Source organism: Lissotriton helveticus, chromosome 3_1, assembly GCF_964261635.1.
Source record: "Lissotriton helveticus chromosome 3_1, aLisHel1.1, whole genome shotgun sequence".
Classification (NCBI taxonomy): Eukaryota; Metazoa; Chordata; class Amphibia; order Caudata; family Salamandridae; genus Lissotriton; species Lissotriton helveticus.
The window spans coordinates 761,165,062-761,192,049 of record NC_136061.1 but is presented as its reverse complement, the minus strand read 5'-3'; the positions used below and the strand labels follow the sequence as shown (position 1 = coordinate 761,192,049).

General features: G+C 41.0%; 1 protein-coding gene across 1 annotated transcript in view; it reads left to right on the top strand.

The window, feature by feature from the left end:
- The window catches only part of SWAP70 (switching B cell complex subunit SWAP70), a 434,919-nt gene extending 417,819 nt beyond the window's left edge, over positions 1-17,100 (top strand). The window contains exon 12 of the mRNA XM_078680959.1: positions 12,947-17,100. Within this exon, the coding sequence (XP_078537085.1) occupies positions 12,947-13,059 (113 nt within the window). The 3' untranslated portion in view covers positions 13,060-17,100. The remainder of the gene's footprint in view (positions 1-12,946) is intronic.
- The last annotated feature ends 9,888 nt before the right edge of the window (positions 17,101-26,988 follow it).

Sequence of the window (26,988 nt, the reverse complement as noted above, 5' to 3'; positions counted from 1 at the left end):
GACACTGATTCGACATTGACTGAACTAAACCTCAAGAACTACGGCTTTTAAAAAGTTGTAAGAGTAGGATAGCACAAAGGAGTGATAAAGTTGTGAGACCTTATCCAGGGCAGTGAATAAGTGTGCACTTGAAATACCAAGGACCCACTGAATTCAGAAAAGAAAATCAAAATTCAACAAAGAAGTACCTTCCATCAAATTTTCAAAGCACTTTACAGGTAGGAACAGCAGGCATTATCAACATGTAGGCCGTGCCCTAAACAAAAGAGGGAATGCCCTCTGATGATAGCACTGTTTCTAATTGTGCGCCAGTGCTAGCTGTATTACAGAATGGGCCGCTAAAGGATCTGCGGCCTCTTTTATATTACCAAAAGTGCCTCAGGGCTGCGCAAAGCGAGAGCGAAAACATATTGTGCCCCCACCAGGGCTCTGTGTATAATACGACTCCAGTTGTTCAAGTGTGGCATGAGCATGTTATCTCTACCATTGACCATGACTGGTGTTATTGTAATGCTGTTGTTCACTTTTAGAATGGCTGAATGTGTCATTCCACATGTGAGTGCGCACTTATTAGCTGGATTGTGGTGCCTGGCCCCAAAGAATAAACTTCTTTCAACACCAATAGAAGAAGTCTGTGTGATCTATTGCCATCACATAACATTAGGTAATACTTCAGCTATTAGCATGCTTGCTCTACTCCTTGTTCTCTGCAGCATCTAAAGATGTCCACAAAGAGTTCTGAACATTTGCATGTACAAGCATTGCTTCCGTTGAAACTCTTGGAGGTGTGCAAAAACTGATGAAGAACACTACAGAATCCTTATAATAATAATAATTCATGCCATGTTTAATCACGTGACTGTGCTTTGCAGTTCTTGATGGATCAACATGCATCACCGGGGAAAGTCAATAGATGTAAAGTAGTAAGCAAAAATGTATACATTTAGCATTTTATTTTTTTAGGGCTGGTCGTTTGTTTAGTCTTAATGTACTGGAAATGTACTCATATTTAATATCATCAAGACTCATGACTTTAGGCTGCTTTGCTGAATATTTCTCTTTTGACCTTAATAGAAATGCTGTAATGAATGTTTATATATTATCCATTTACACGTTCAATGTTTTCTTTCATGGGTATGAAAATCCGAATAAAGAATATTTGACTGACTCACTGACTCCAAGAAACCTATGATTAATCTTGGCTTCCTCAGCTCAGTTGAACAAACTGTGTGACCCTAAGCAATATTTAATTTTACTGAACCTCCTTTCCTTTTCCTTCATCAGTGCATTTGGCAGCACCTTGAACTACCTTGGTTTAGGATAAGTGGTCAATAAAATCCTCTCTTGTACGTTGGTTAGATATAGAAGGCAGATAGATGCCACCTGCCTTTTTGACTTCGTTCTCTACTGGCATCGTCATCAGGGCATGGCAGTGGGTGGCATGAATGCTTCTAAATTCATGTTAACAAATTACCGTTTATAACAAATTACAACAAGGAAATGTTTTGGAAATGTGAAACATCTGTTTTTTTCTGTGTTTAAATGATGCTCGTTGCACGATTGACTTGCCAATATTTTCCTAGCTCGGATCGTGCTAGAGTGAAAAAAAATGCATAAATACATGAATAAATAAATACCGCCTTCGGGTAAAGTCCGCGCTATATAAAAATGCATAAATACATAAATAAATAAATACCGCCTTCGGGTAAAGTCCGCGCTATATAAAAATGCATAAATAACTAAATAAATAAATACCGCAAATCACCGCCGTCACTCTGCCGGCCTGCGACCAGGAAGTCAGGCAGGCCGGCGCGACAACCGGAAACAGGAAGTAGGAGGGCGGGAGCCTACCCCGCCTCCCACGGAAGAGCCGGAAGAGCCGCGATTGGTTGCAGCACCGGAGCAGGCAGGAGCCTAGCCTGCGCCCCGGTGCCGAAGAATGGAGGAAGAGTCCTGCTGCCGGTGAGTGGGGCTTCGCTTTGTGGCTGGCCTGCGAGGGCGGGGGGGGCATGTGTGGGCGCGCGCGTGGCGGCGGGCTGTGTATGTGTGTGAGCGTGCGTGTGTCTTGGAGTCTGTGTGTATGCGTGTGTGACTGTGTGCGTGTGTCTTGGAGTCTGTGTGTATGCGTGTGTGACTGTGGGGGAGGAGGAGGGGGTTGCCTGTCTGGGTGCCTGCGTGTCTGTGTAAGTGTAAGTGCGTGTGCGCGTGTGTGTGTGTGTCTGTCTGTCTGTCTGTGTGCATGCGCGCGCGTTAGGCTGGGAGTATGGGAGGGCGGCGCAGGACGGAACGTGCGCGTTCGCGCACACGAATCCAGAAAGAAAAGCTCGTGCACCCTCTTGTCCTCCTTCCCCCCAGAGTGATCGCTATTGGTCTCCAGCTGGACAAATGCATCCTTGCGGATGCATTGCCAGCGAGACCCAAAAAGGGACAGTCTCAATTCACTGCACTTACCTAGAGTCCAGTTTCGAACCGAGGGGTGCAAATGGCTTGTTTAACAAGTGTAGGTAACAATGAGGTATCCCACCCATATGCACTATAGGAATTAGGTGACATGTTGATCAAGTGTAATTTCACCTTTTTTTATCCACAACATTGGAATTTTAACTTGCAAAATGATTTACTCACATGTAAAATTACAGCAGTATGATGTGATTTTGCATATGAGAAAAGCTACTGACTGGGCAGGGAGTGGACGTCCCAAGGAAGGTCAGAATTACAACGACATAGATGAATAGCCTCAAACCTATTAGTCGATACACAAAAGAGATTGTCTGGGAATATATTACTCCATACGGAAAAATATTTCCCTGTTGAGAAAAAGCCTTAGAAATGTTTTGAGAATCGATTGCACTTTTAACATAGTATTTACACATAACCAAACATACCCTGTTACATTATGCATGTGAAAAGCATGTTGAACGTGCAAACGTCTGGCAGCATGACTATTGCAAATTCCCTGCAGCACTCCTAAGAGTCTTAGGTGAATTCCTAAGATGTTCAAAAAATGCTTTAAACAAAAGTGGAAGCATTATGCCTTTTAAACGGGTCACCTTCCCTCTTATACAATGTAATACCTATGTAGATGACTTTCTTTGAGGTAATTCATGTTTGCTCCATATGTAGCAAACACCAGAGCCTCATTGTTTTTTAAGCAACCTGAGATTTTCAGAATTCTGATAGATAACCTGCAGTTACTTGTCTGTTGATGTGCTTACCAGTAAAGGTGCCATACTCCAGAAGATGTTAAATCAGTGGTGTGCCCAGAGGTGGTAGAGCCGTGTTTTTTCTCTTGGTTGCACCCCAACCCTGTTCCATTGTGCCTGTACATTTGAAGCACTCTCCCAGACATGACTTGTTGTTGGTGTAAACCACTTCTTAAGCCTTCTGAATGAACGCTGTTCACTGCATGTGCGCGCCCTGCCACGGCTACACCTGCCTTCTCCGGCAAACAACAGGACCACCTCATTGGCCTATTTGCACTGGTCAGTATAGACAAGTACAAGTTTGCGTTTTACACTCACGTTTTGATCCAGAAACCGTTTTATTTCAGGAAGGACTTTATTGTTCCCCTGCACTGCAGCCCACCCTCGCAGAATGCTTCATTTGCTCTCTTTATCTGACCCACGCAGGGCCCTTGTAAACTCCTTCACAAGACATTTTCATCATGATTCCACCGTAACCATTTGGAGTGGTCCATGAGAATGAGCGAGTCCACATAAGATGCTTAGCATCATCTTCAACCATTACAAGATTTTAAAAAGCAGTTATGATATTGCCAGCAACCAGGTTATGTTACATGGTAATTTATAGAGCGCTCGTTCACCAACAGGTCTCTTGGCGCTATGGGGGCACAGAGGAGGAAGAGTAGACGAAGAAAAAACAGAAAAAAAGCAAGCAAAGGAACAGCTAGTTATACGCCAGGGTGAACAGCCACGTTTTGAGTAGTTTCCTGAACCACACATAATCCGCCTCGAGCCTAATAGAGGTAGGTAGTGAGGTCCAAAGCTTCGGGCCCAGAAAAGAGAACCGGGTCCCACCAATGCAGGTGCAGGTATTCAATAAGACGATCGCACTCCAAGTGTGTTTCCCTCTGGGCATCCACAGAGTATAGTATATTGTTCCACCAATCAATTGTTTTATTTTAATTTTCCACCCTACCTGGGCCTGTGCTCACCATGCCATAAGATCCAAGCTGCACTTCACTGATGAGGTCCAGCAAGGCTGAAACCAGTCTGTGTGTGCTGTATTCCTGTTATGAGCGGATATTCTTCCTAATTGGTGCAGGTCGATCAGTCAAACCACAAATATTTCTGATTTGTGGTAATTATCTAAGTGAAGGAGCTGTGTTTCAGGGGTTTGGGGATCTGTACTGCCAGACCAGAGGCTGTAACTCTACCTACCTGCTCCCAATGTTTTAATGGGTTATCATTTATACACTTTCACAAATCTTGTGGGATAATACATATGTCCACAATCTGCAATGTCAACAAAAGGAAAAGACATCAGTAAGCCGTGTGAACTTTAAAAATGTATGCATTTAGCTGTATTTAGCTTGAGTACGATCATACATTAATACAAGTAAAAAGTGTTTAGTACCGGAAAAACTAACACACAATGCAAGAGTGAGAAAAATAGTTCAAAAGTGTTTAACAGATAATCTGTGATGGACTTCTAAATTGAATACTGAATGTTTGGGTTAGGTAATGGCAATTCTAGAAAATTCTCTGTAAACAGGTTTTGTTTTAAAGTCACCCTAATAGCCACATATATTGACAGTGTTTTGGTCCTCAATTATTTGTAGGTAGGTCTTCATCAGGATAAAAGGGATACAGCAAGAGCACAGTTGATTCTGGAAATTAATGAAGATTTATGATTATCCTTGAACAGATCTGCCAAATTACAAAAGTTTGTGTGGCATTGAGGAGTGTTGATCTACTCAATGAGAAGCAGTAGTCTAGCAATTAAAATGGGAAAATTAAGAACTAGCGTCCCATGTATCAATATTAAAAGTAGTGATTACCTAATTGCGATTTTCAGAGAATCACAATTCGGTAATCACTATCCCTAATGTATGAAATTCCATGAATTTCATCTAGCGATTCCTAGGGGTTTGCAAATCGACCACCTCCTTAATATTAAGGAGGTAGGTCAAAATTTGGGACCCATTAGGAATCGCTAAAATCACAGGGATGGTGGCCTGCTGGGGTCAGCAGATCACAATGTCTGTAATTGGTTTTAAATAAAACAATCATTTAAAAAAAAAATGCAGGCCATTTTCCTTCAAGGGAAAAGGGTTGCGTTTCAAAGAAAAAAATGCAATGTTTTCTTTTCATTTTTTAAGAGCAGGCAGTGGTCTGTGGGACAAGTGCCTGCTCTTAAATAGCGTTCACCATTCACAAAAGTTAAGGGGTCCCTTGGGAACCCCTTCCCGCTAGCAAATGGGTTACAATCAGATTGAATCTGATGGTTAACTGCGATTGTTTTGCGACGGGTATTTAGTCGCAAAACATTCAGACAGACCGCTGCAATTAGGTATCGGGAATGCGTGCCCTAACACGCCCCTTCCAAAAATTATAAAATCATCATACCCATTTTGCGATTCAATAACAGGTTGGCGAATCCCAAAATGGAGGTTGGTACATTGGAAAAAAACTTTTTGCTTTCCTCAAACAGGCCGATTCTGCGAATTGGCTTGTTTGCAAATGCAAAATCACTTCATACATGTGGCCTTAAAGAAATTGAGATACCAGCCCAGTGGGGTATACAGTACAGTGCCACTCAGTGTACACAGACCTAGAAATGAATTCAGAGTCAAAAGCTAGTTATTAAGGCTTCATAGGTTGATTTTGAGGACTGGAAAACGAACCAGCTATCTTTAATATAGTGAGTAAATGGAAGAGCAAAAAAAGGAACCCGAACATAGAGGGGCGGGCTCATCTTATCAATATGCACACGTTGATACGCAGTATCACCAAGAAACAATCCACCATCTGAGAGATGGAGGCAAGTTATTCGAGCAGAAAACCATTTAGAGTATAAAATAAAAATAAGAACTAAGGATCACCAGATTCCAAAGAGCTAAACTTACCTCACTGCAAGGCTTGGTATAAATCCAGGCAAAGCAGCCTTGAATGGTGTGGGAGGATCCTGAAGCGTTTGAGAATGGCTATTTTCATTAAGAGCCTTCTGTTACAGCAGTGAATTATATGTTGCAAGCACATTAATTGATGTTATTCCTAAAAAGTGCACTGCCCCTCGTAGTTGAGCTTCATCATGCACTTAGAAATGATAATGATCCCAGATGAAGGGGGACTAGGAGGAGAATAGAAAAGAGATTGGAACAAAAATTAGATTAAGGAGTAACATAGTGTATCAGGGGCCATGAAGGGCCAGGTTTTCAAATGCTTTTTGAATAAGGCTTCAGATTGTATCAAAAAATGACTCAGTTAAAAATGTCAGAGAATGAATAAGGGAGCTAATTAAAGTAATTTTGTGCACTATGCAAATTATTTACAGAGAAGAGTAAATAAAACAGTTACAAATTAGATGAATAAAAATGGAAGAAAGACTTAATAATGGGCTTCAGTTGAGGGGGTATCAGGACTTTAAGTGCAGGACAGAACAAGCATTTGCAATGCAATAGGTCTCGCATTAGGAAAGTTTGAGCCATTGGTATTGTGAATTACATTTTTTTTATTTACTTTTTTTTTTTTACTTTTTTTTTATTTACACCGCAAATATTCACTTTACTGCATGATCGTTCTAGGAGATTGCGTACTTTTGAAATATATTTTGACTTATTGACTGACTTTTAAAATGTGGATGTTTCACGCTTTTTTTAAAAAGAGAATTCGGCTGTTCACTTCTATTGCTATTTTTCTTAAATAGAACTGAATATTACTTTTAAAAAATGTATCTTCGTCATGTTTGGTCACAACAAGGACCGTTCTAGAAAAATTCTATATTACGAATATATAAATATTTGTTTATGTGCATTAGTTGAGTGCTCATATAGGATTGCTATTGGTAATCACCTGTGTTTTCGTAAACAAAGGAACCCCAGAGTTCTCTCAGAGACCATGGAACAAGTATTTGTCAAGGAACAAGTGCTCCCTTCATCTAAATTAAGAACTAAATATCCGACATAGAAGAACAATACATTCTATGTCAACAAAATTACAAAAAATGAAAAAATGCAAGTATTTATTCAATTACATAACAGAAAAGGAACAAACAAAAATAAAGGGGTGAGTGGGAAACAACAAGAAACAACTGAAAAATAAATGTACAGCTGAGACCTTTTTTAGTGACTGTAAATACAATGAACAATCTAGTCACAATTGATTAGAGTACCAATACTGTCACATTTATAAAACCTAAATATTGCTAACATCATCAGGACTTAGTTTTATGCATGAGGCTAAAAATGCCTGTAGGGAAAAAGGAAGAAACAAGTCTAGTTTTAAGTATTTTATCTTTTTGCAGTTGAAAGTTAGTTATATGCTTACTTTTCCAGAGGTCTCCATGAATTCTTGTTTGCTCCGGAAAAAACAGTCGCTGCAGCTGGAAACTTTGCCTGTTGAACTGCACTGTAGTTATCTCTTTGTATCTGCAGAGTAAATTATTCACCCTGCGTGCCTTCGGGTAAAGTCCGCGCTATATAAAAATGCATAACTAACTAAAAATATAAATAACGCAAATCACCGCCGTCACTTTGCCGGCCTGCGACCAGGAAGTCAGGCAGGCCGGCGCGACAACCGGAAACAGGAAGTAGGAGGGCGGGAGCCTACCCCGCCTCCCACGGAAGAGCCGGAAGAGCCGCGATTGGTTGCAGCACCGGAGCAGGCAGGAGCCTACCCTGCGCCCCGGTGCCGAAGAATGGAGGAAGAGTCCTGCTGCCGGTGAGTGGGGCTTAGCTTTGTGGCTGGCCTGCGAGGGCGGGAGGGGGGCATGTGTGGGCGCGCGCGCGGCGGCGGCCTGTGTATGTGTGTGAGCGTGCGTGTGTCTTGGAGTCTGTGTGTATGCGTGTGTGACTGTGGGGGAGGAGGAGGAGGGGGTTGACTGTCTGGGTGCCTGCGTGTCTGTGTAAGTGTAAGTGCGAGTGCGCGCGTGTGTGTGTGTGTGTCTGTGTCTGTCTGTGTGCATGCATGCATGCGCGGTAGTATGGGAGGGCGGCGCAGGACGGAACGTGCGCGTTCGCGCACACCAATCCAGCCTGGACAAACTCGTGCACCTTCTCGTCCGTCCTTCCCTCGAGACAGCTAACTATACGTCTCCAACCCTGGAAGCATCCTTTGGATGCTAATTCCAGGGCGAGACCTAAAAAGCACTGGTTCAACCTAGGTTTTGGACAGAGGCGATTTACCTTGTTTTAGAATGGTCCAGAATTTCTGAAATTTAAACGAAGGAAGGGTCAGTCCTATTGCCCGGCACAGGGAATTTCCCAATTCCCTACAAACCTGACACTTTGGAAATTTCCAGCAGATATTGGAAACTAGCCTCCAAACCCCGGTCGTTCTTGGTCTGAATTTTCAGGAAACAGGATGTGAACAAAGAATAGAAAAGACTATGCTGCACATCATACCACACTTCTTCCGCATACAAGCACTGTAAATAATTAATGTTTCCATTACCCAGCGTAATAGTATTTACCGATCTCGAAGGAAGTTTAAGGCTTGCATTAATTCGAACACGTGAACGGCAAACTCATACATTTAAGAGGTGAGTGCTCGACTCGCTGAGCCATCTTCCGGACGAGAGTGCAGGCAACTCGAAGGTGCGCAGCGGGCATCACGACGGGCTCGGCACGGTCAAGCCCAGCCAATGAAACAATAGACTGGTGGGGGCGCTCCCCTCCCCTTTAAGCCTCAGTGTGCACGCGGGAGGTGTGCGCCTAGAGGGAAGGCACAGGGGACGAGGCGGTACATGCGAAGGCACCCTGGCACCAGGACGCGGTCGTGAGGTGCGCACACGAGGACCAGACATCAAGAAGCGGAAAGGAGACGCAGCAGAGATGTGCACCAAGGGGGCAGGGTCCATCCCAATTTCACATAGGTTGCTTTCTAAACAACCAATGATATTGACAATACAGTGAATGCACTCTGATGTAGTTCATTCTTCCTGATCGTTTGAATAACGTTAATAAACATTACGATCCTTTCTGCAGACTTCACAGCTCGACCATTCAGAAATGTTAAATCACTGCAGCAAATTTCGGATTTTTCTCGAATGACTTGCTCTTTTCCAGGGTTTAGCGCGCAGGCTAATTTCCCGCCTACAGTGGAGGAGGCCGACATTTCAAACTGCACCGATAAGGGTTTTTAATAACACAAGTTCCATCCGCGCTTCTCGGTCAATGAGACGCGAAGCAGGCGGTGCCAAAGTGAGCAGCGTCTCCCTTCTTGACATACAGCAGGTGCTGGTCACGGCGGTTCCAGGCGCCCCTCCTGGCGCTGCACAGCTGCACTGCGCGCCGTGTGATCGCAGCACACCACTGCACAGGACTGCTTCCAGTTACAAGAACCAGCGGAGTTCTCTGGATGCCGATGTTGGCGCAACTGGGTATTCCCATAGGGTCTGCGCCGTTCCCACGGTAAGGCCTGGGCCCAGATCCAAAGTCAGTCCGAGCAGGAGAGTATGGGCACTGTCCGGGCCAGCCTGCAACAGTCATTAGGCACCTGACCATATGGTTTAGTGCAGTGCAAGCCTGCAAGGGTTCTTAACCATTTGACTTCTGTGGTCCCCACGGAGTCATTATTGGACGCCGAGGGAAGCCCGGCCTAAGCAGTTTCTATTTGAACCTCAAAAAATAAATACAAACAGGTATACACAATTTTGTTTAATTCACAATCAAATATAGAAAAAGTTCACATTTTCAATGTAGCTTCTTTTAATGCACCAACCCGATATGAGTACACCGTCACTCCAGGGACTGGAAATCTACCTCCAGGGCATGATGACCCTTACATACTACGTCTGCACATAGCCCAGCCTCCTGCAAATAGAGATGGTCTACACTGCCAAAGTCGGGCTGGATCTAAGAGACTGCAAATAACTTTTAGATTACCACACAGTGTATGGACTAACGAATAGACGATATGATATGGCTTTAGATCTCAAAAATATCAAGTCAGAATTAGTAGTCTACAAGTTAGATAACATTATTTTATTATCCCGGGTGATATTCTTCAAAACATGGTGGGCAACCAGCAACATCCGTGCACAACACTTTGCTCACCTACTGTAAATACATAAATAAATAAATAGCGCCTTCGGATAAAGTCCGCGCTATATATAAATGCATAACTAACTAAAAATGTAAATAAAGCAAATCACCGCCGTCACTTTGCCGGCCTGCGAGCAGGAAGTCAGGCAGGCCGGCGCGACAACAGGAAACAGGAAGTAGGAGGGCGGGAGCCTACCCCGCCTCCCACGGAAGAGCCGGAAGAGCCGCGATTGGTTGCAGCACCGGAGCAGGCAGGAGCCTACCCTGCGCCCCGGTGCCGAAGAATGGAGGAAGAGTCCTGCTGCCGGTGAGTGGGGCTTCGCTTTGTGGCTGGCCTGCGAGGGCGGGAGGGGGGCATGTGTGGGCGCGCGCGCGGCGGCGGCCTGTGTATGTGTGTGAGCGTGCGTGTGTGCGTGTGTCTTGGAGTCTGTGTGTATGCGTGTCTGACTGTGGGGGAGGATTAGGAGGGGGTTGCCTGTCTGGGTGCCTGCGTGTCTGTGTAAGTGTAAGTGCGAGTGCGCGCGCGTGTGTGTGTGTGTGTGTGTCTGTGTCTGTCTGTGTGCATGCATGCATGCGCGGTAGGCTGGGAGGGCGGCGCAGGACGGAACGTGCGCGTTCGCGCACACCAATCCAGCCTGGACAAACTCGTGCACCTTCTCGTCCGTCCTTCCCTCGAGACAGCTAACTATACGTCTCCAACCCTGGAAGCATCCTTTGGATGCTAATTCCAGGGCGAGACCTAAAGAAGTTTTACATTTATATAGTCCGTCCCCAAAAATATGTAAACAGAGTACACAAACATTGAAAAGACCTTACAGAAAATATATAAAAATATATACACATCTGGACTAGCTGTTCTAGTCTACTTGGTATGGGTCCTAGCAATGTCATAGGATTTAGTAATGATTGGATGATTTGCCATGCTTTGTTTGAGATTCACAGTACCTAGTGGTAACCTTTGTCTGTAGTTCTTGTGTTTCCCTTTACCCAATCTTTAAAGTTCATTGTTTTTCCGCCAGGGATGCAGTAACACCCGTATTCTGGCTAGTGTGTTTTGTTTTTTGCCATCCTGTAATTTGTCTGTCCGAAGTTAGGAGCAACAAGAAGTTGAGAACTTGGAATTGTTTATCACTGTGGGTATTCTGCCTCATTGAGACATTCAAGTAATTTCCAAGTCGCCAAGAACACTTGTAAAAATACGAGGGTTTATAAATAACAAATTTATTATAAGTCTTTAATATCAGCACTAATATGAAACTAAGAGCCACATGTACAAAACTTCAAAATTACGATTTCCTAAATGCAATTTGTAGCAAATCTCATTTAGGAAATCGCAATTCGTAATGTAAGAAAACATAAACGTTTTCAATAGCAATTCCTAATGGGTCACAAATCAACCTACCTCATAAATATTTATGAGGTAGGTAGCAATTTGCGTCCCATTAGGAATCACATCAATCACAGAGATGATGACCTGCTGGGGTCAGCAGACCACCATGTTTGTCATTGCTTTTAAATAAAGCAATCATTTTTTTTTTTTTTAATGCAGACAGTTTTCTTTAAAGGAAAATGGGATGCGTTTCAAAAAAATAAATACAAAGTGTTCTTTCATTTTTTAAGAGTAGACAATGGTCCGTGGGACCACTGCCTGCTCTTAAAAACTGGTTTCCAAACCATTCTTAAAGGGGAAGGGGAAATATCAGTAAAATGCGTATATTTAGCAACTACATTTTGGTCGCAAAACATTCACGCATACCACTGTGATTAGGAAGGGACGCCCTAAACAGGCCTCTTCCTAATAACGAACCGCAAGTATTGCAGAATGTTTACCTAGTGTTCAAGTTGAAGAGGATAGTCTCTTATCGCTCATGAGGAGCTGCACTGCTGTAAGGATACTATGGGTGCAGGAATGCCACCAGTAGAACCCCCTCGCTCCTGGATCCAACACCCCCACCACTCAATCATAAATCAGGCTGTAGCGGTTTTTGCTACCCACATCAGTGATACTCAGTCCAGTGACCTCAGAAGGATGGAATTGTAAGTTGACCGTATCAGGATTTTAAACTGTTATGCACCGTCTTACCAGTACTGCTCTATTTATTTCACCAGCGCTTTCTGTGCTGAAGGTTCAGAGATAGACCGAGATAGGTCATGTTCCAAGCATTCTCCAAGCCAAGCCTTCTCCAACCATCACGATTCGAGTGCTTCTTTCAGGGGAGGTGCACCGTGTGGGTTGAAGTTCTAGCTCATTCTATTTCCTTGAATCCTGACTTTCCCCCAATTCTATATGTTGGTGATCAGTTTTCATGAATAAAGAATCAGAAATTGGAGAGAGTCTGAACTTCAGATAACCAAAGTTACTTTTTTAGTGACTGCAAGTTTTTTAGATCACCAATTACCATCATTTGTCTTCCTTAGCCTTTTAGTATCAGATAAAATCTTAATAACAGTTTACTAGGAATTAAGTTGGTGTGTAGGTTGTGCATGGTGGTGAGAGCTTTTATTTAACAGGTTTGTTTTGAAAAGAAGGCTTTGTCACATAGTAGCATACTTCACTCTTGGTTTTTAGTGACAGACAGGTTTCGATAGTATTATCTAGAAGTATCTCTGTGCAACAGCAATTGTCAAACAGTAACATGGCAAAACATTTGGTTACAATATAAATCTTAGAACAAAAGTAATAGCTTTAGTGTATAATGAATCATTTGGTTTGTTTTACAGGTTCCAAAAATCCTGGCTTAATCACAAACTGGGGACCCGCAGCATTTACACAGATGGAACTTGAACAAAGAGAGAAGACCTGGCAAGAAAAGAAGAATTCTGGAGCAGAGTAGTGTCTAAAATAAAAATTGGGCTGATTTGAGCGAGGGACCATATAATACAAGAATGGATATACCATGCACTGAAAAGGAACAAGATCTGCTCAGCACCTGATACCCAAATTTACACTTTGAACTCTGGCTCACATAATTTTATGTAATGGCTCTTTAAATCTATCTGGAGCAGTCAAGCTCAGCCATGACAGATTTTGGTGCAGAAGAAGCTGATTGGTTTATTGAGAAATCAGGAGAGCTGCTGGAAAGACATTGGTTCAAAATGCCCCGACAGATAGTAGGGAGTAAGTCACAGTTTGTGTAACATAAGGCAGGCCTAGTGCATCGATATCTTTCCATTCCTTTGATAAGAAGGCGTTGGTGAAATATACTGGTTTGATGTAGGAGATATTTTTTAAAAAAAAGCTCTGGAAAAGTTGCCCATGCGGTGGCCCGCCATCATGACCTGTCAGTTTATTTCTCCTATGCTTTGCTATTGGGGCGGTCAACTGTGCTGAGTCTCCATATCAAAAACTATAAAAATACAAAGGCCTCACATTTCAGATCTTTTACTTTTTAAGAGATTGCAGTACGACCAACATTGATCACTGTCAAAACTATATTAGGAATAACCTTCCGGTTTACTCTTTGATCTAAGTGAATTAGACCTATATTCATTCACAGATTGGCTTGTGTGGAATTGGAAAAATTGTGAGGACACATATGATCACCTGACTAGTAAATTTGACTGTAAATATGCTACATGAGATCATATTTTAATCTCTACATGGAATTTGGGGTTTTATACTTTTTTCATTTATACACCATCATAATTTCTTGCAGATGAAATGAATAGACACACTCTCTTATGGTATGTCCTTTGGAAAGTATTTTTGTGCGATGAGTTGGGTGTTTCTTCCTTAATAATGAGGACGTTTATTACCTTTTTTCCACACTTCGCTAAGACTGTGAATAGGATGTCACAGAGTCAGAATACCGTGACCCCAGCTTTATTCAAGTGGCAGAAAGAACTGTATTGAACCAGGCACAGTTTCACTGGGGAGACACTAATGTGAAGCCCTGAAATAGTATTGTTTAAAATGCAAGCATAAGGTTCACAGTAGAGTACATGTTTTACGTTGTAATTCTCACTGCTATGGAACAATGTTCCAACTAATTTAACTGGTAATCATGGCAGAACCACACGGTCAAAGGGCTTCTAGTGCATCGTATGTACTGGTCATGAAATGTCTTCTTCTGTTCTCCACAATTTTCCTTCAATCATCTCAATACCCGTGAAAGTATTAAACATGATTGACCTGAAAAAGAACAGCAATTACATGTCTGCTTCTGGCTACTCTACTCTGGTGTAATCACAGTGATTTATGTGTTTGGAACTTTTTTCTGTGTTTGTATTGCTTCCAACTGATTGACTCTACACTCTCAGTTGGGAATTCTATGGTATCACTTGGGTAGGCAGTGAATCCCAGATGTCATATCAGCTATGATTTAGCCCTCCTATTACACAGCAGTATGACAAATTTTCCTCCCCTTACCCTGGAACTTCTCAATCATCTCCTTGATAAACTCAAATCCGGATCCCCCTTGGACCCTTGTCCTCTAAAAACCTTAAAAGAGTGTAGAGAGGTTCTGTTACCTCCTCTTCTGGAGATAATGAATCACGCAATTTTCAAGGGTGTCTTTCCCACATCTTGGAAAATGGCCATTATCAAGCCACTCCTGAAGAAAGCCTCCTAGATTTTACCATCCTAAAAAACTTCCGTCCGATATCCTTGCTCCCTGCTCCCGCCAAGATGCTCAAGGCCCACCTTAACTCCCATCTTAGCGCCTTCCTGGACAAATCCTGCCTGCTAGATTCTTCTCAGCATGGCTTCCGGACGTCGCACAGTACGGAGTCAGCGCTCACAGTGGTGGCAAATAACATCCGCGCTAAGGTCGACAGTGGTCAGACTACCCTTCTGATCCTGCTCGACCTTACAGCCGCATTTGACACCCTGTCCCCATCTATCCTGGTCTCCCGTCTCGGTGAGATGGGAGTGGATGGGCCCGCCCTGAGCCTATTGGCCTCGTTCCTCAACCAGCGCAAGCAGATGGTTAAATTGAGTGACTTCCTCTCCCTAAGCCTGTGCAGTGTGGGGTCCCTCAGGGCTCATCTTTGAGCCCTACCCTCTTCAACATATATGTGGCCCCACTTGCCAGGCTAGTAAGATCATTCGGATTGGAAGTATTATCGTATGCCGACGACACCCAGATCATGGTCTCCCTCACTCAATCTGTGGAGACTGAGGCATCAAATTTCAGGAACTGCATGGAATCTGTAACAGGTTGGATGACAAAAAACTTCCTCAAATTAAATGGGGAAATGACGGAGGTTCTTGTTTTCGGAGGCAAACATGAGATCTGGTCGGCTGACTGGTGGCCATCTGCCCTTGGAACCTGCCGTACACCCACTCTTGCAGCCCGCAACTTGGGTGTAATATTTGACACTACACTTTCCCTCGACAAACAAGTAAATAGGACCATTTCCACCTGCTGTGGGGTCCTAAGGATTTTGCGAAAACTCTCTAACTACTTCTCCCTGGACTCTAGAAAACAACTTGCGGTTGCTCTTATTTCTTCTCGCCTAGATTACTGTAACGCCCTTTATCTGGGCATAAATAAAAGGCTGGTGAAACGTTTGCAAGTCGTGCAGAACGCAGCAGCCAGTTTTGTAGTCAATGCCCCTAGACGATCCTCTGGCTCTATCAGAAAACATCTTCACTGGCTCCCGATGCAGTCCAGAATAGACTTTAAGGTTCTTTGTCTCACCCACTGTGCCCTTCATGGATCCGGCGCAGAAGACATCAGGTCTCTTGTGTCTTTCTATACCCCAGGCAGGGCCTTGCGCTCTGCCAACAAGAACCTTCTGTCAGTTCCGCGGACGGTGAAGGCCAGATGGGGAGGAAAGGCCTTCTTCGCCCTTGCCCCGAAGCTCTGAAATTCACTACCCAACCAACTCAAGGGCCATGTGTCTCTTGCTCCTTTCCACAAAGCCCTAAAGACCTGGCTCTACACAGAAGCCTACCTATAGGCCTCCCCTTGGTTTTTGCACTGTTTTCGGCTATTCCACCCTATGTGCCTTGATGCCTTTTGGCAAAGTTTGCGCAATATAAATCCAACTTCATTCATTCATTCAGCAAAAGAAAGGCTAAAGACTCTGTGTTTGAAGTCCTCCGACTTGGCCCGACAGTTGACATGGTAGAAGCTGTGCTTTCCTGCCTGGTTTCCACAGGTTGCACAATCTTGTCTACATATGGATTGTCCATAATCGACCACAAACGCCAAACCAATGATAGTTTTCCACCATAACAAAGGGATATATGCATTTTCCCTATTTATAGTATTTGCTCGCTAACTTATTCCAATGGATTACATTAAAATCTGGTATTGGACTGGCCTTTGTCAACCAGTGCTGATTAGCCACATCCTTGGTATCAAAATCTGCTGTATTGCTACAAGAAGCAATGTATTTGTCAATACACTTTTGCCATTTTTCTCTTTCCATAGGTGCAGCTGGTGTGTGTCTGTGTATTTTGTTATCTTATAGTGCTTTGTTATCGAGTGATACTCTTTATCGAAACCATGTTTCTCCTTCCTTTTCTAACTTTCCATCAGCTGTATTTCTCTATAACTTGCCCACTCTCTTACTAAGAAAGCACTAACATTCACATGCAGTTGTACCTGAGAGTTATAACTCAGGGTTCTGTTAAAATGAAGAAGCTCACTGTACAGTTTTTATTTTGTACTTTAAATGAAGTTGAAAGAATTAAGCTGAATTTTTAAATAATGTTTGCACTAATCACAAGCCATGAGGCAATGAAGGAACCTATTTGTGGGACAGTCTCCATTTGTTAAAGCTCAAGTCCTTTTTAATGGTCTGTGGGTACAAATGCTATGTATTCATCTATATAAAATAGTCTTCTGTTTTGTCTATCACACGGTTATGTGGTGACAACAGGCACAAACATGTCTTTATATTAAAACACACCTATTTCTATTAAATTCAAAATCTTTATTTTTGCTTTCTTGGAAAAAAAATGTCTTTGATGCAAAACATATTCTTGCCTTACTTGCTGTCAGTGCACAGCCGTTGGTTGTGATTTATCACAGAGGAAATTCAAAGTTGAAGAGTAGTTTTTATCGGTCATTTATGCAGCAGGAAGAGAATACTTTGTTTTTTTAATTTAGCGCCATTTTGTTGTGGGTAAAATGGAACAAACTAGACTGCTTTTGCCACCATGTTTTTGTCCATATGTTTGTATTGCTCAATTTCTTGAATTTTGTGAATCAAAATGATGCATTTGTCAAGAGCCTGGAGCCACTCACCTAAACATCTTCATCTCAAAGCCAATGTGCTTTGTGTTTTTAAAGAGTTGAAATCTCACTTATCCAGGATGTACCTGAAATACTAACTCCGTTCCTTCTTAATATATCTAAGTTCCCCAATTGTAATAGTTTAAACTCAAATTTCTTGTAAGCCACTCTTTTGCCCCGGTGGTTAGTTCCATGCAATAAAAATATTACTAATCAAGAAGTAAAAAAATCAAACCAACACATGGGGGCTGTGGTGTAGCAAAACAAAATGCAGTTTACTAGCAGGTTTACAGTCAATTCAACAAACCTGAGCACTACAAAAAACTATTAAGTAAATTCATCCAAGCAACCTCAAGAAACCATCATAGCACTTGCTTAGAGATATATATGAATAAGGGGATGCTTTCCTCACAATAATTCCAGTGTCTCAACATGAGGAGAATAAATATCGGACATTCACCCTAAATTGACAAACCTCTCTTGGTAGATCCATTATGCTCACTTGCACGTCCGTTCTTGAACTGTCGATCAAATTGGTTACTTCATAAAACATTTTGTAGAGTCATGTCCTGCCTTTGTAAAGATACTACACATCTGCTCGAGTTTATTGAAAACTAGTCCTTTGATTCCAAAACACAGTTATTCATTGCAGTGTCCTTACAGTGATTATAAACAAATATCCAGATGAACGGCACAGCACATAATTACAGTAAAGTTGAGTACTGGGCGTTGCCCCTTTGCCTTATCCCCAAACATTATAGTGCATTCTGCTAGAATATACTCCATGCATAATGTAGTTTTTTTTAAAATGCCACCATGGTGGGTGTAACGTTTTCCCCAAAATGGACTACTTACCTAGATGAACAAAGAGCAATCTACAATGAGAATAATCTTAACAAGCAATGCATACATAACTGGAAAAGATCTACCAATATCGTTTTCCTTATTTGGACAGGGCACTGTATTCAACTTTTTCACAAGTGGTCAGCAACCAAAGCAACAAACTGAAATTCACTTTGGAGGTACCCATCAAAGAAATGCATTTCCTTGATCAAACTATCTCTCCTTTTCATACCCATACTCATACCCACTGCTAGGAGCTCCCTAAATACAATAGCTGTCATCCTAGGACCTAAAGGATAATCTGCCGTACAATTTCTCTCGGACATAACTGTAGAACCAAAGAGGATTTCTCTACTGTCTCACACACTCTGTATGCCATGGTATGCACCAGATAGCACTCCATGCATCTAGTGCCCCAGTAGCCTAATTTACATAGGGGAACAACACAACTGGTGCAGTCGTATTACATAACGTTACTCCTACAGTCAGTGCAATGTGCCCAGTGCAACACTTTGAACTATTACTCACATAGGTGCCACACAGATACCAGCACAGACACAGACACCAGCATCCATTGCAGTGTCAGACCAAAGTAAGGGTAACCATAAAAGGCAACAACATTGAGAAATGTCCTACACTTAGAGAAAACACATGGATCTTTTTATATTGAGAGTGCGCGCAAGCGAATCAATTAATTGAATGGCAAGCACTAGCAATTCTCCAATGTTAATCCTTGCAACATGAACTAGCATCTTATTTTCTACATGACGTTGTCATAGAATCCTGCACCCTAGGAAAATGAGCACTTCAAATGCATTGAAGCTTCCTTGCAAACGTGTGATTTCAACTTCATTTCACATATTTCACTGTTACCTAATTAATTTTGTCTTATAGCCCATTTACACCACAAGTCTCTGAAGCTTTTAGAAACATTTTGGGCTCAGACAAATGTATAATATATTTACGTGCACTTGACCAAACAAGAGAATGGCTGCTTCCTCTTATGTTCAGTTTCTAGACCCTCAATGTTTTTTACTCATCTCCATCTTCATGAATTTCAAATAACTGTATAATTTAACAACCCTCATACTTGGACATCTGTTTAGTAAACGGGCACTAAGTTCCCTCACAAAGGCTTATTTATCCTTCATAGTTCGAATCTCCAATTGTCTCTCCTAGAATTTGTTTGCACAACATTTTAAAATGATATTTTATTATAGTTGCCCATTTTTTTACCAACTACTCTTCTGACATGTACTAGCCTTACCCTAATTGCATTTCATGCACCAGCTAAGTTAGTGACAATTTTTAGTACCACAGGTTTGAGTCCCGTTTCCATACGTTTTCAAGACATTTTGCGTTTACCTTTTATTTTTATCAGGCATTAACATTATATATGCACATTTTAGGAGCATTGCTAATACATCTGAGCTTTGTTGAAATGCCTCTCTCTGCTTCTAATACTTTTCTCTATCCATGATTGAAACACAGAGTAGCACCTTACATGGACTCTTGCAGCTTACTGACCAGATCCATGTCTGACATCTCTTCTGTGTGTATCACAGCCATAGTGATGTAAAGCCTTTTCAACATCTGTTGCCAGCCATTTTGCATTCACTTCTCCAGATATGTTGGTCTCATTAACATTTTCCTTATTAAGGAAGAGCTTAAACTTATGTAAAGACATTTTAATGCTTACATTTCTCTGTGGTTCGAAAATCTACAAAGATTTCTATTCTTTCTTCTCCAGGCTGAGAACCTTGGCCCTCTTTATATCTTCCGCTTTACATGAAAACATTTTAAAACAATGTATTTTAGTTATTAAGCGTAAATCTGAAGACTCCTATAAATACTTGTGTTAATGTTAACACTGACTTTCAATATACAGCTCCTATTGTGCTTCTCAACAATTTGATGAAATTCTTAATTGCAAACCATTTAACCACACACTTAGTTATGGAGGACAATATGTTTTATCAGTCTTATTTCTACCACTTGCATGCTAGCCACTGACTTTACACAATATGCTGCAGCTATACTGTCAAGGTATGATCTTTACATGTCTGTGATGTACAAGATTGCTGCTTTACTGATAACATTCTGCCATTCATTAATTCATTCCTGACATACTTTTACTCTGTTCAAAACAGTTATGTGTCATTTAATCACGTCTGTTAATCTTGTGATTATAGAAATCTGCGTTCATTACTATGAATTGTTAAAAACATCAAAAATACTAGACAAAAGGGTCTCGTTTTCCCTGGAAATACAGGCACACAATTACAAAGTATTTGTCTCTTTGCGTGTTCTTTTCTTTGCAAGTGTGTATTAATTATGTCTAGCATGTCTTTCCCTATTTAAATAGTGTAGATAAGAGGTCCTTTATTCCATTCTTTAAAATCTGTAATTGATAATAGGTCATTAAAATGAACTGCTAGCACCTGAAGAAAACATTTAAAAATATTTAGCTGCTGAAAGGCCTTTTATAGTAAAATGTCACTTTACTGTATGTGAACTTACAGAAAAGGTCTGCATGATTTGTATTCACTATTAGATTGTATTTACAAAACCAACAATGTAAAAGCAGAAAAAGTTTTAATCTATTATATTTTAAATCATATGTATCAACCATACATGATTATAAATATTGATCCATCTGTTGGAAGGGAATTACTAAATGATTCATTGTTCATGTTTACCTCAGTATAAATTAGTTACATATGGTGATAAGCATTTATTATATATGTTGCTAGAAATCATACACTGACATTTATTGTACTAGAAAATTGTTGCCTGTAATCATTCCTAATCAGTGTTCTGTGTAGGCACCTTTCAGGGACTAAATATGACAACATGGAAGTATCAGTAATACTTGTGCACTCATCAGACATTAGCTGCTGTGGACATATTCCTGTCATGTTAGTCTACTAGCAAGCATACTGTCACTTAGGTATTTTGCAAGTAATAAGGCTTTATAGGGTTCCAGTGCAAGCAGACTGTCATGCCCATGCAAAATCGGGAACTAACTTTAATATCTAAACTTGTCCAACGGTCTGGAGGTGTGCCTTTGTTAATGCACCCATCAGAAATCATGACCCTATAGATGGGTGCTATGCTTGTAATAAGTATGAGCTTAAGTTGTATGCCTATTTTTAGAAATAACTAGAAACTGCACCATCTGTGCAAGTGAATTTATTAATTTAAATGTACAATCAAGAGTCTTTATTATGATTGCTAAGATGGAAGACTGGAGGGTACATGCCCACCCCATTCTTCTCTACATTTAATTTTTCATCTTTACTTGCTTGTGGGTAAAATGTATGTTTTTATGTCTGGTGTTGACCAAGATCTTTTGATTTTCTTAAAATAGTATGTATAACCTACTTCCTTATTGGAGCTTTCAGCCCCCCGTCTTAGTCCATTGGTCTATTATTGTGACAGTCACATATTTCTTTCAGCCTGGGGCAGTGGGTCAGCCCACTTAAGCTAGTGGCTATCTACACTGTGAATGACTTAATTCTGCCCTTTCAGAAGGAGCACATCCACACACATTGTAGTACCATCCGGGACTGCAATGGGTGCTTTTTTAGACCAAAAAAACTAAGCTTTTAGCCACTTTTTGTTTTTTTTAGACTGACGATGCCCAGCAGCTTCCCCAACAATAACGTTTTGCAAAGCCCATGACAAAACAAGACAAGCACTGACAAAGCCAAATGGCAGGCAGCTAACAGTAGTCCTATTAGGTTTACCTTTGCTTGGTACTGTTGACTTTGTAAATTTCACTAAAGTGATAACATTTTATGCCCAACTTCATACCTTCCTACTTCAGGTGCACTTATTGCAGCGACTGCACAGTCGTTTCATCACATCCTTCACTATATAGGAGTTTGTGCACATTTTGCAATAAGTGGCAGTGAGCATGGTGTTTACTGCACTTGCAGTTTCATAGTAGAATTTGCATATAATATCCACCTACACATGTACAGTTTGCTTAAGGCTGGTTTACTATGCTGGAAATTTAAGTCACAAAGGGATACTAGTGGCTCCAGTTGTGCCATATGATGCTGTGGACATTACAACATATGTATCGGGAGGGAACAACTACCGTAATGTTAGTGGTTAAATACCAACTGGAAACAAATTACACCTTTAGACATCTACTGTCAGTTGCGTGTTTGAACCTTAATTAACGGCAGTTTCCTCCACAGTAGCCTTGGAGATGTCCAGAATCCCATATGGCACTCACTAGAACTGTAAAAATATATTCTATCAGGTCAAGAAGACAGTTTTTCCATGCCCTTATGCTAGACATTATTATGCCCCGTGAAAGTCTTGAACAAGACACCTGTGATATGCTTTGTTGATGATACGCTGCATAGAATTGGGCTTGCATGGTCAGGAGCAGCCTAGCTATTGGTTGCCTTGTCATTGACAAAGAGCCTTTGCTCTCAGTACACTTGAGCACAGAAAGTGCACATTTCAGGTCAGGCAATGCCTGAACAGCTATTACCTTTAAATGTCCACCTATGCAGTGAACTGTTTAAGAACATGCTGTACGCCTGCCTATAAACCTCTCACATATGTTAAATGCACTATGAGTGCTTAGAAAATGGCTGATGACTGCAGAGCATGAATGAAGCATTCATTGCCTGGGTGAGATGTATACACCCACTGTTGCACTATGAGTGCTTACCAGAAGTGCCAAACATGAATAATATAACACTTTGCTTCAGTGAAATCTATAGACTTTATATACGTCTTTCAATGAAGGAAATGTTTCCATAGCTTCCTCTTGGAACTTCTCTCTTGCTTGTATGAAGAAAAAGAAGTAATGGAGTCTTCACTTTGAACTTTCGTAGAATATATTTAGGTTATCATTTGCTGTAACATGCCTCATGGTAGTTTTTCACTTGAAGTAGCTTTGTGGAATCACAAACTTTATGATGCCAGATTTAACATGATGTCTGTGTCCCCTTGTATTTCAGAGTTTAGATTCCCGGGTTAATTATGAGAACGTCTAGACAGCTTAGTATGGTGTGAGGGCCATCATTTCAATGGTGTCCCCCCTATCAAGATATAACGTACATTAAGCATGTGTGATTGTGTCAATAATTACGTTTGTTTAAATTAAGCTACAAGAAGTAGTAAAATGTCAGCCTTAGTACAACCTCTGTGTAAATTACTGTACAGGAAATGCATCTGATTTATTGTTTCACCTTTAGCTTTGTGTGTAGGCTAACTGTTGTATCTGAAGCAAGAAGCTCGTGTTGTGTATAGAAAATGTGTAGCTACTCAACGTATAAATACTAATTTGAAAGTAGAATTTCAGTGTAGCATTTTCAATTCAGCATTCAATTTAAGAATTCAGTACATGGGGCTAAATTAGTTTACATTTTGCAAGCTGGATTCATATACTTGTGATGTTTTAAGGGAAGTCAGGCCAAATTCAACATGTTTGCATTTATTCATTCTGTAGACATATATGTTTAATAAAATGATGCAAAGTATTTTCTGTGCTGGGTTTTACTTTGTTCTCTCTAGTCTTTCAGTGTTTTTCAGAGACAATACAACAGCTCCTTACATTCATATCCCTGATCACAATTACTTGAAAATAGAATAAACAAGCATTAGTAAAACATAGAGGTCTGGCTATTATTTACGAGAAGTCGCTGGTAGTAGTTGAGAGACTGCGTGTGTTTGGTGCTCTCTGCTGTCCTAGAAAGAAAATCCCCCGTAGAAGTAGCATCTCGGGCTACAACAAAATGGAAGCTGGGAGTGCAAGGCCAGAGTGGCCGCATTGGGCAATTCCCCGGAAGGCTGGGGCCGGTTTTGTTACTGGCGGGCCGATTTTGCAGCATTTCTCCAGTACTGCCCCCCACACTTCACACTCCTGTGGAAACTGTGTTTTAAAAGGTGTAATAATGGATTTAAAAGCAGCTGCTGTCCAGTTCCATGTATAGCCCGCAGTTCTCAGGAAAAAATAAGTGTCAAGATATCTGTGGTGATTAATGTTCCTGCTGGAGAGGGATCGGAGTTTTTTTTAGTGGCAGTTTTGGCTCACCTAAAGTAGCGCAGAGTTTTAATTAATATGCCTGCTGCAAAGAACGTGTACCAAGCAGATCACAGAATTCGATTTTATTTGCATAGCTCAGTGGGTTACTGCGTTTGTCACAGAAATGATTTTGTTACTTGCATTTCATAAGTTACAATCATAATATTGATTGCACAGTGAGCTAGGAACTGACATCAAAGAGCAGCATTCAAACAGCATTGTACAGGTTATAAAGTTATGTATTTTCTTTATCTTTCTTTATTCTAATGTTGCTAAAAAGGGTTTGTTTGGGTATAAATACATTCTTACTAGTAAAGATAACTCCAATCTCTGTGGTACGTTTTCAATCCTGAGTTAGTGCTTCTCCACATCAAACACTCTTAAAATATACTGCCTTCCGGTAGAGATAGCATGTGACTCCCACATCTTATAGTTCCCCTTTTTCTTGTATAAGAATTTCCATACACTGATTTACACATGTGTGATTCATTGTGTGTGTGTTTTTGATGTGAACTGCTCTGACACACTACACTGGTATAAGAGGCACTATACAACAAAAGAAATACATGTGAGGGAGGGGCTATGGAGAGAGGAGGGGCACTGTTGTAGGGTGATAGTGAGGGAATCATTCAAGGGCCCCTACATAGATTGTCGCATTATTAGCCATCTGCGCTTAAGCCGGCTCTCAGCGAAAAGCCCCATGCCAGCAAATTGTTGCGAGGTGACCTTGTCTTCCAGATTAGGCTCCAGAGGCTCTGTGGGTAATAAATGGCCAGTGTGGAGGACTAAAATGCCTTTTCAGGCTTTCCTGTGTTAATCACCAACAATTCGTTAACTGAGGAATAAATGCATTGCAAACAATGACAATCCAAATTGTGGTGTGATTAGAGAAACTTTGTCTTTCTTGTTAATGCATCAGTACAGAAATTGCTTTTCGACATGTCTGCAGTGTCTTTCTTTGAGCAATAACAGAATGACTCATTTAAAAGAGAGTCTTGTTTGCACTTTGATGTTTTATATGCAGACTTTCTAGTTGGACCTATAGCCCACCTAAATATATTTGTGCTTAATTATAATTGTTTAGGTGGATGGGTACGCTGATACACTGTAAGGTCTTTATTTACTAAGCTTTAAAAGCTAATACAGTTGAATATATGAAGAAAAATCTGTTGCAAAATGCACAATTTTTTTTAAAAAATTCTCAAAAGTTCTTAAGGGGAGAACCCCCCCTGCCTCCCTGCTACCAAGCCCCCTTTGTAGTGGTCATGCTCACTCACTACGCACCATAAAAATGTATCAGGGCTGCTTTGGTTTCCCAGTCCGGTGCTGTGGGAGGGACCCTTTGCTGGGCAGACTACATAAGTAGAGGAAATCTGTACCCTCAGAGACGACTTATGAAAAGGAGTCAGAAGGTGAAATTTGTAGGTGGTGAACTTGAAAGATAAAGGCAGAACAATATAATCTAATAGATATTTTTGTTTGAACTGCCAGCCCAATATAACCCTCGCCTGAGATATTGTGAACAAGCAATGGAAGGAATTTTGTTTTGCTGATGAAACACTATATTGTTAAAATTTGGTACCCAAAATATCGAATGAAATAGGGTTGTTGGATACAGATGTATTATAGAAGAAGACCAATATTTATGGGTAGATGTATTTTTGTAAAGTGTAGTTGCTTTCAATTTGAAATTGATATATATGATGCATGAAGTGCTATAGCTAGGGTTCTAGTTGGAATAAGATGGTAATACGTTGTTATAATACTGTTTGTGGAAAGACAGTGATGTAGAGAATGGCTGTTTCGTATGTTTATAAAAGGTAACGTACTGAACTGTTCTTTAACAGCAATACAACTTTGTTTAGTATGTTTATAAAAGGTTGGGATTAAGGCTGGTTGATGCTTGATAATTAGTCTTAAAAGTTTTTGTTAGCAAGAGAATATTTTGAGTTTTTTTTAATAGCAATGGACAACAGCAGGGGGGGACACAAAATGTACATATTTTTTTATTTCATTTGAATAACTATGTGTGAGCACTCCTTTAACTTGTTAATGGAAATAGCAGAGGAATGTAATCAAAAGCCATTATTTATTTTGCATCTTGAAAAAAGCTTGGCTGTATGCAGATATGTACTTTATGAACAAAAAATTTAAACATAACTTTAACCAGCTTGCCATGGCAGCAAAGTAAAACAAGTGAACAAAGATGGGCGATAAGTGGATAACACTGTCTTTACGACAGGCTGGCATCTAAACAGGGCATATTTCCTAAACAAAAATTTCATATATTACCAATTAAAATGCTATGATGTCAACAAAATATATACAACAAAAACACACACCTGCTCAAGATTTGCATGTCGAATCTACAGTCTAACAAAATAACTACTTTGTATTCCTTCACCAAAGCCGAAATGGTATAAAGTAACCATTCACATAATGACCTGCCATTGAAGAACTTCCATCCAAGCAATGGAAAATCCTGAAAAATACATGAAAGCCAATGGCAGTGGAAAACTCAGAAAATTACATGAAAGCCAATTAGTAAAAGAAAAGGAACTGACTCAAAAGCCTCTCTCTTTCTGTGCTACTACTTCCTATTATGCATTTTTTGGAGAATTGATGACATGAGGTTTTAAGAAGGTAAAGCTATCTGTGGCCAGACCTAGAAAGAGAAACAT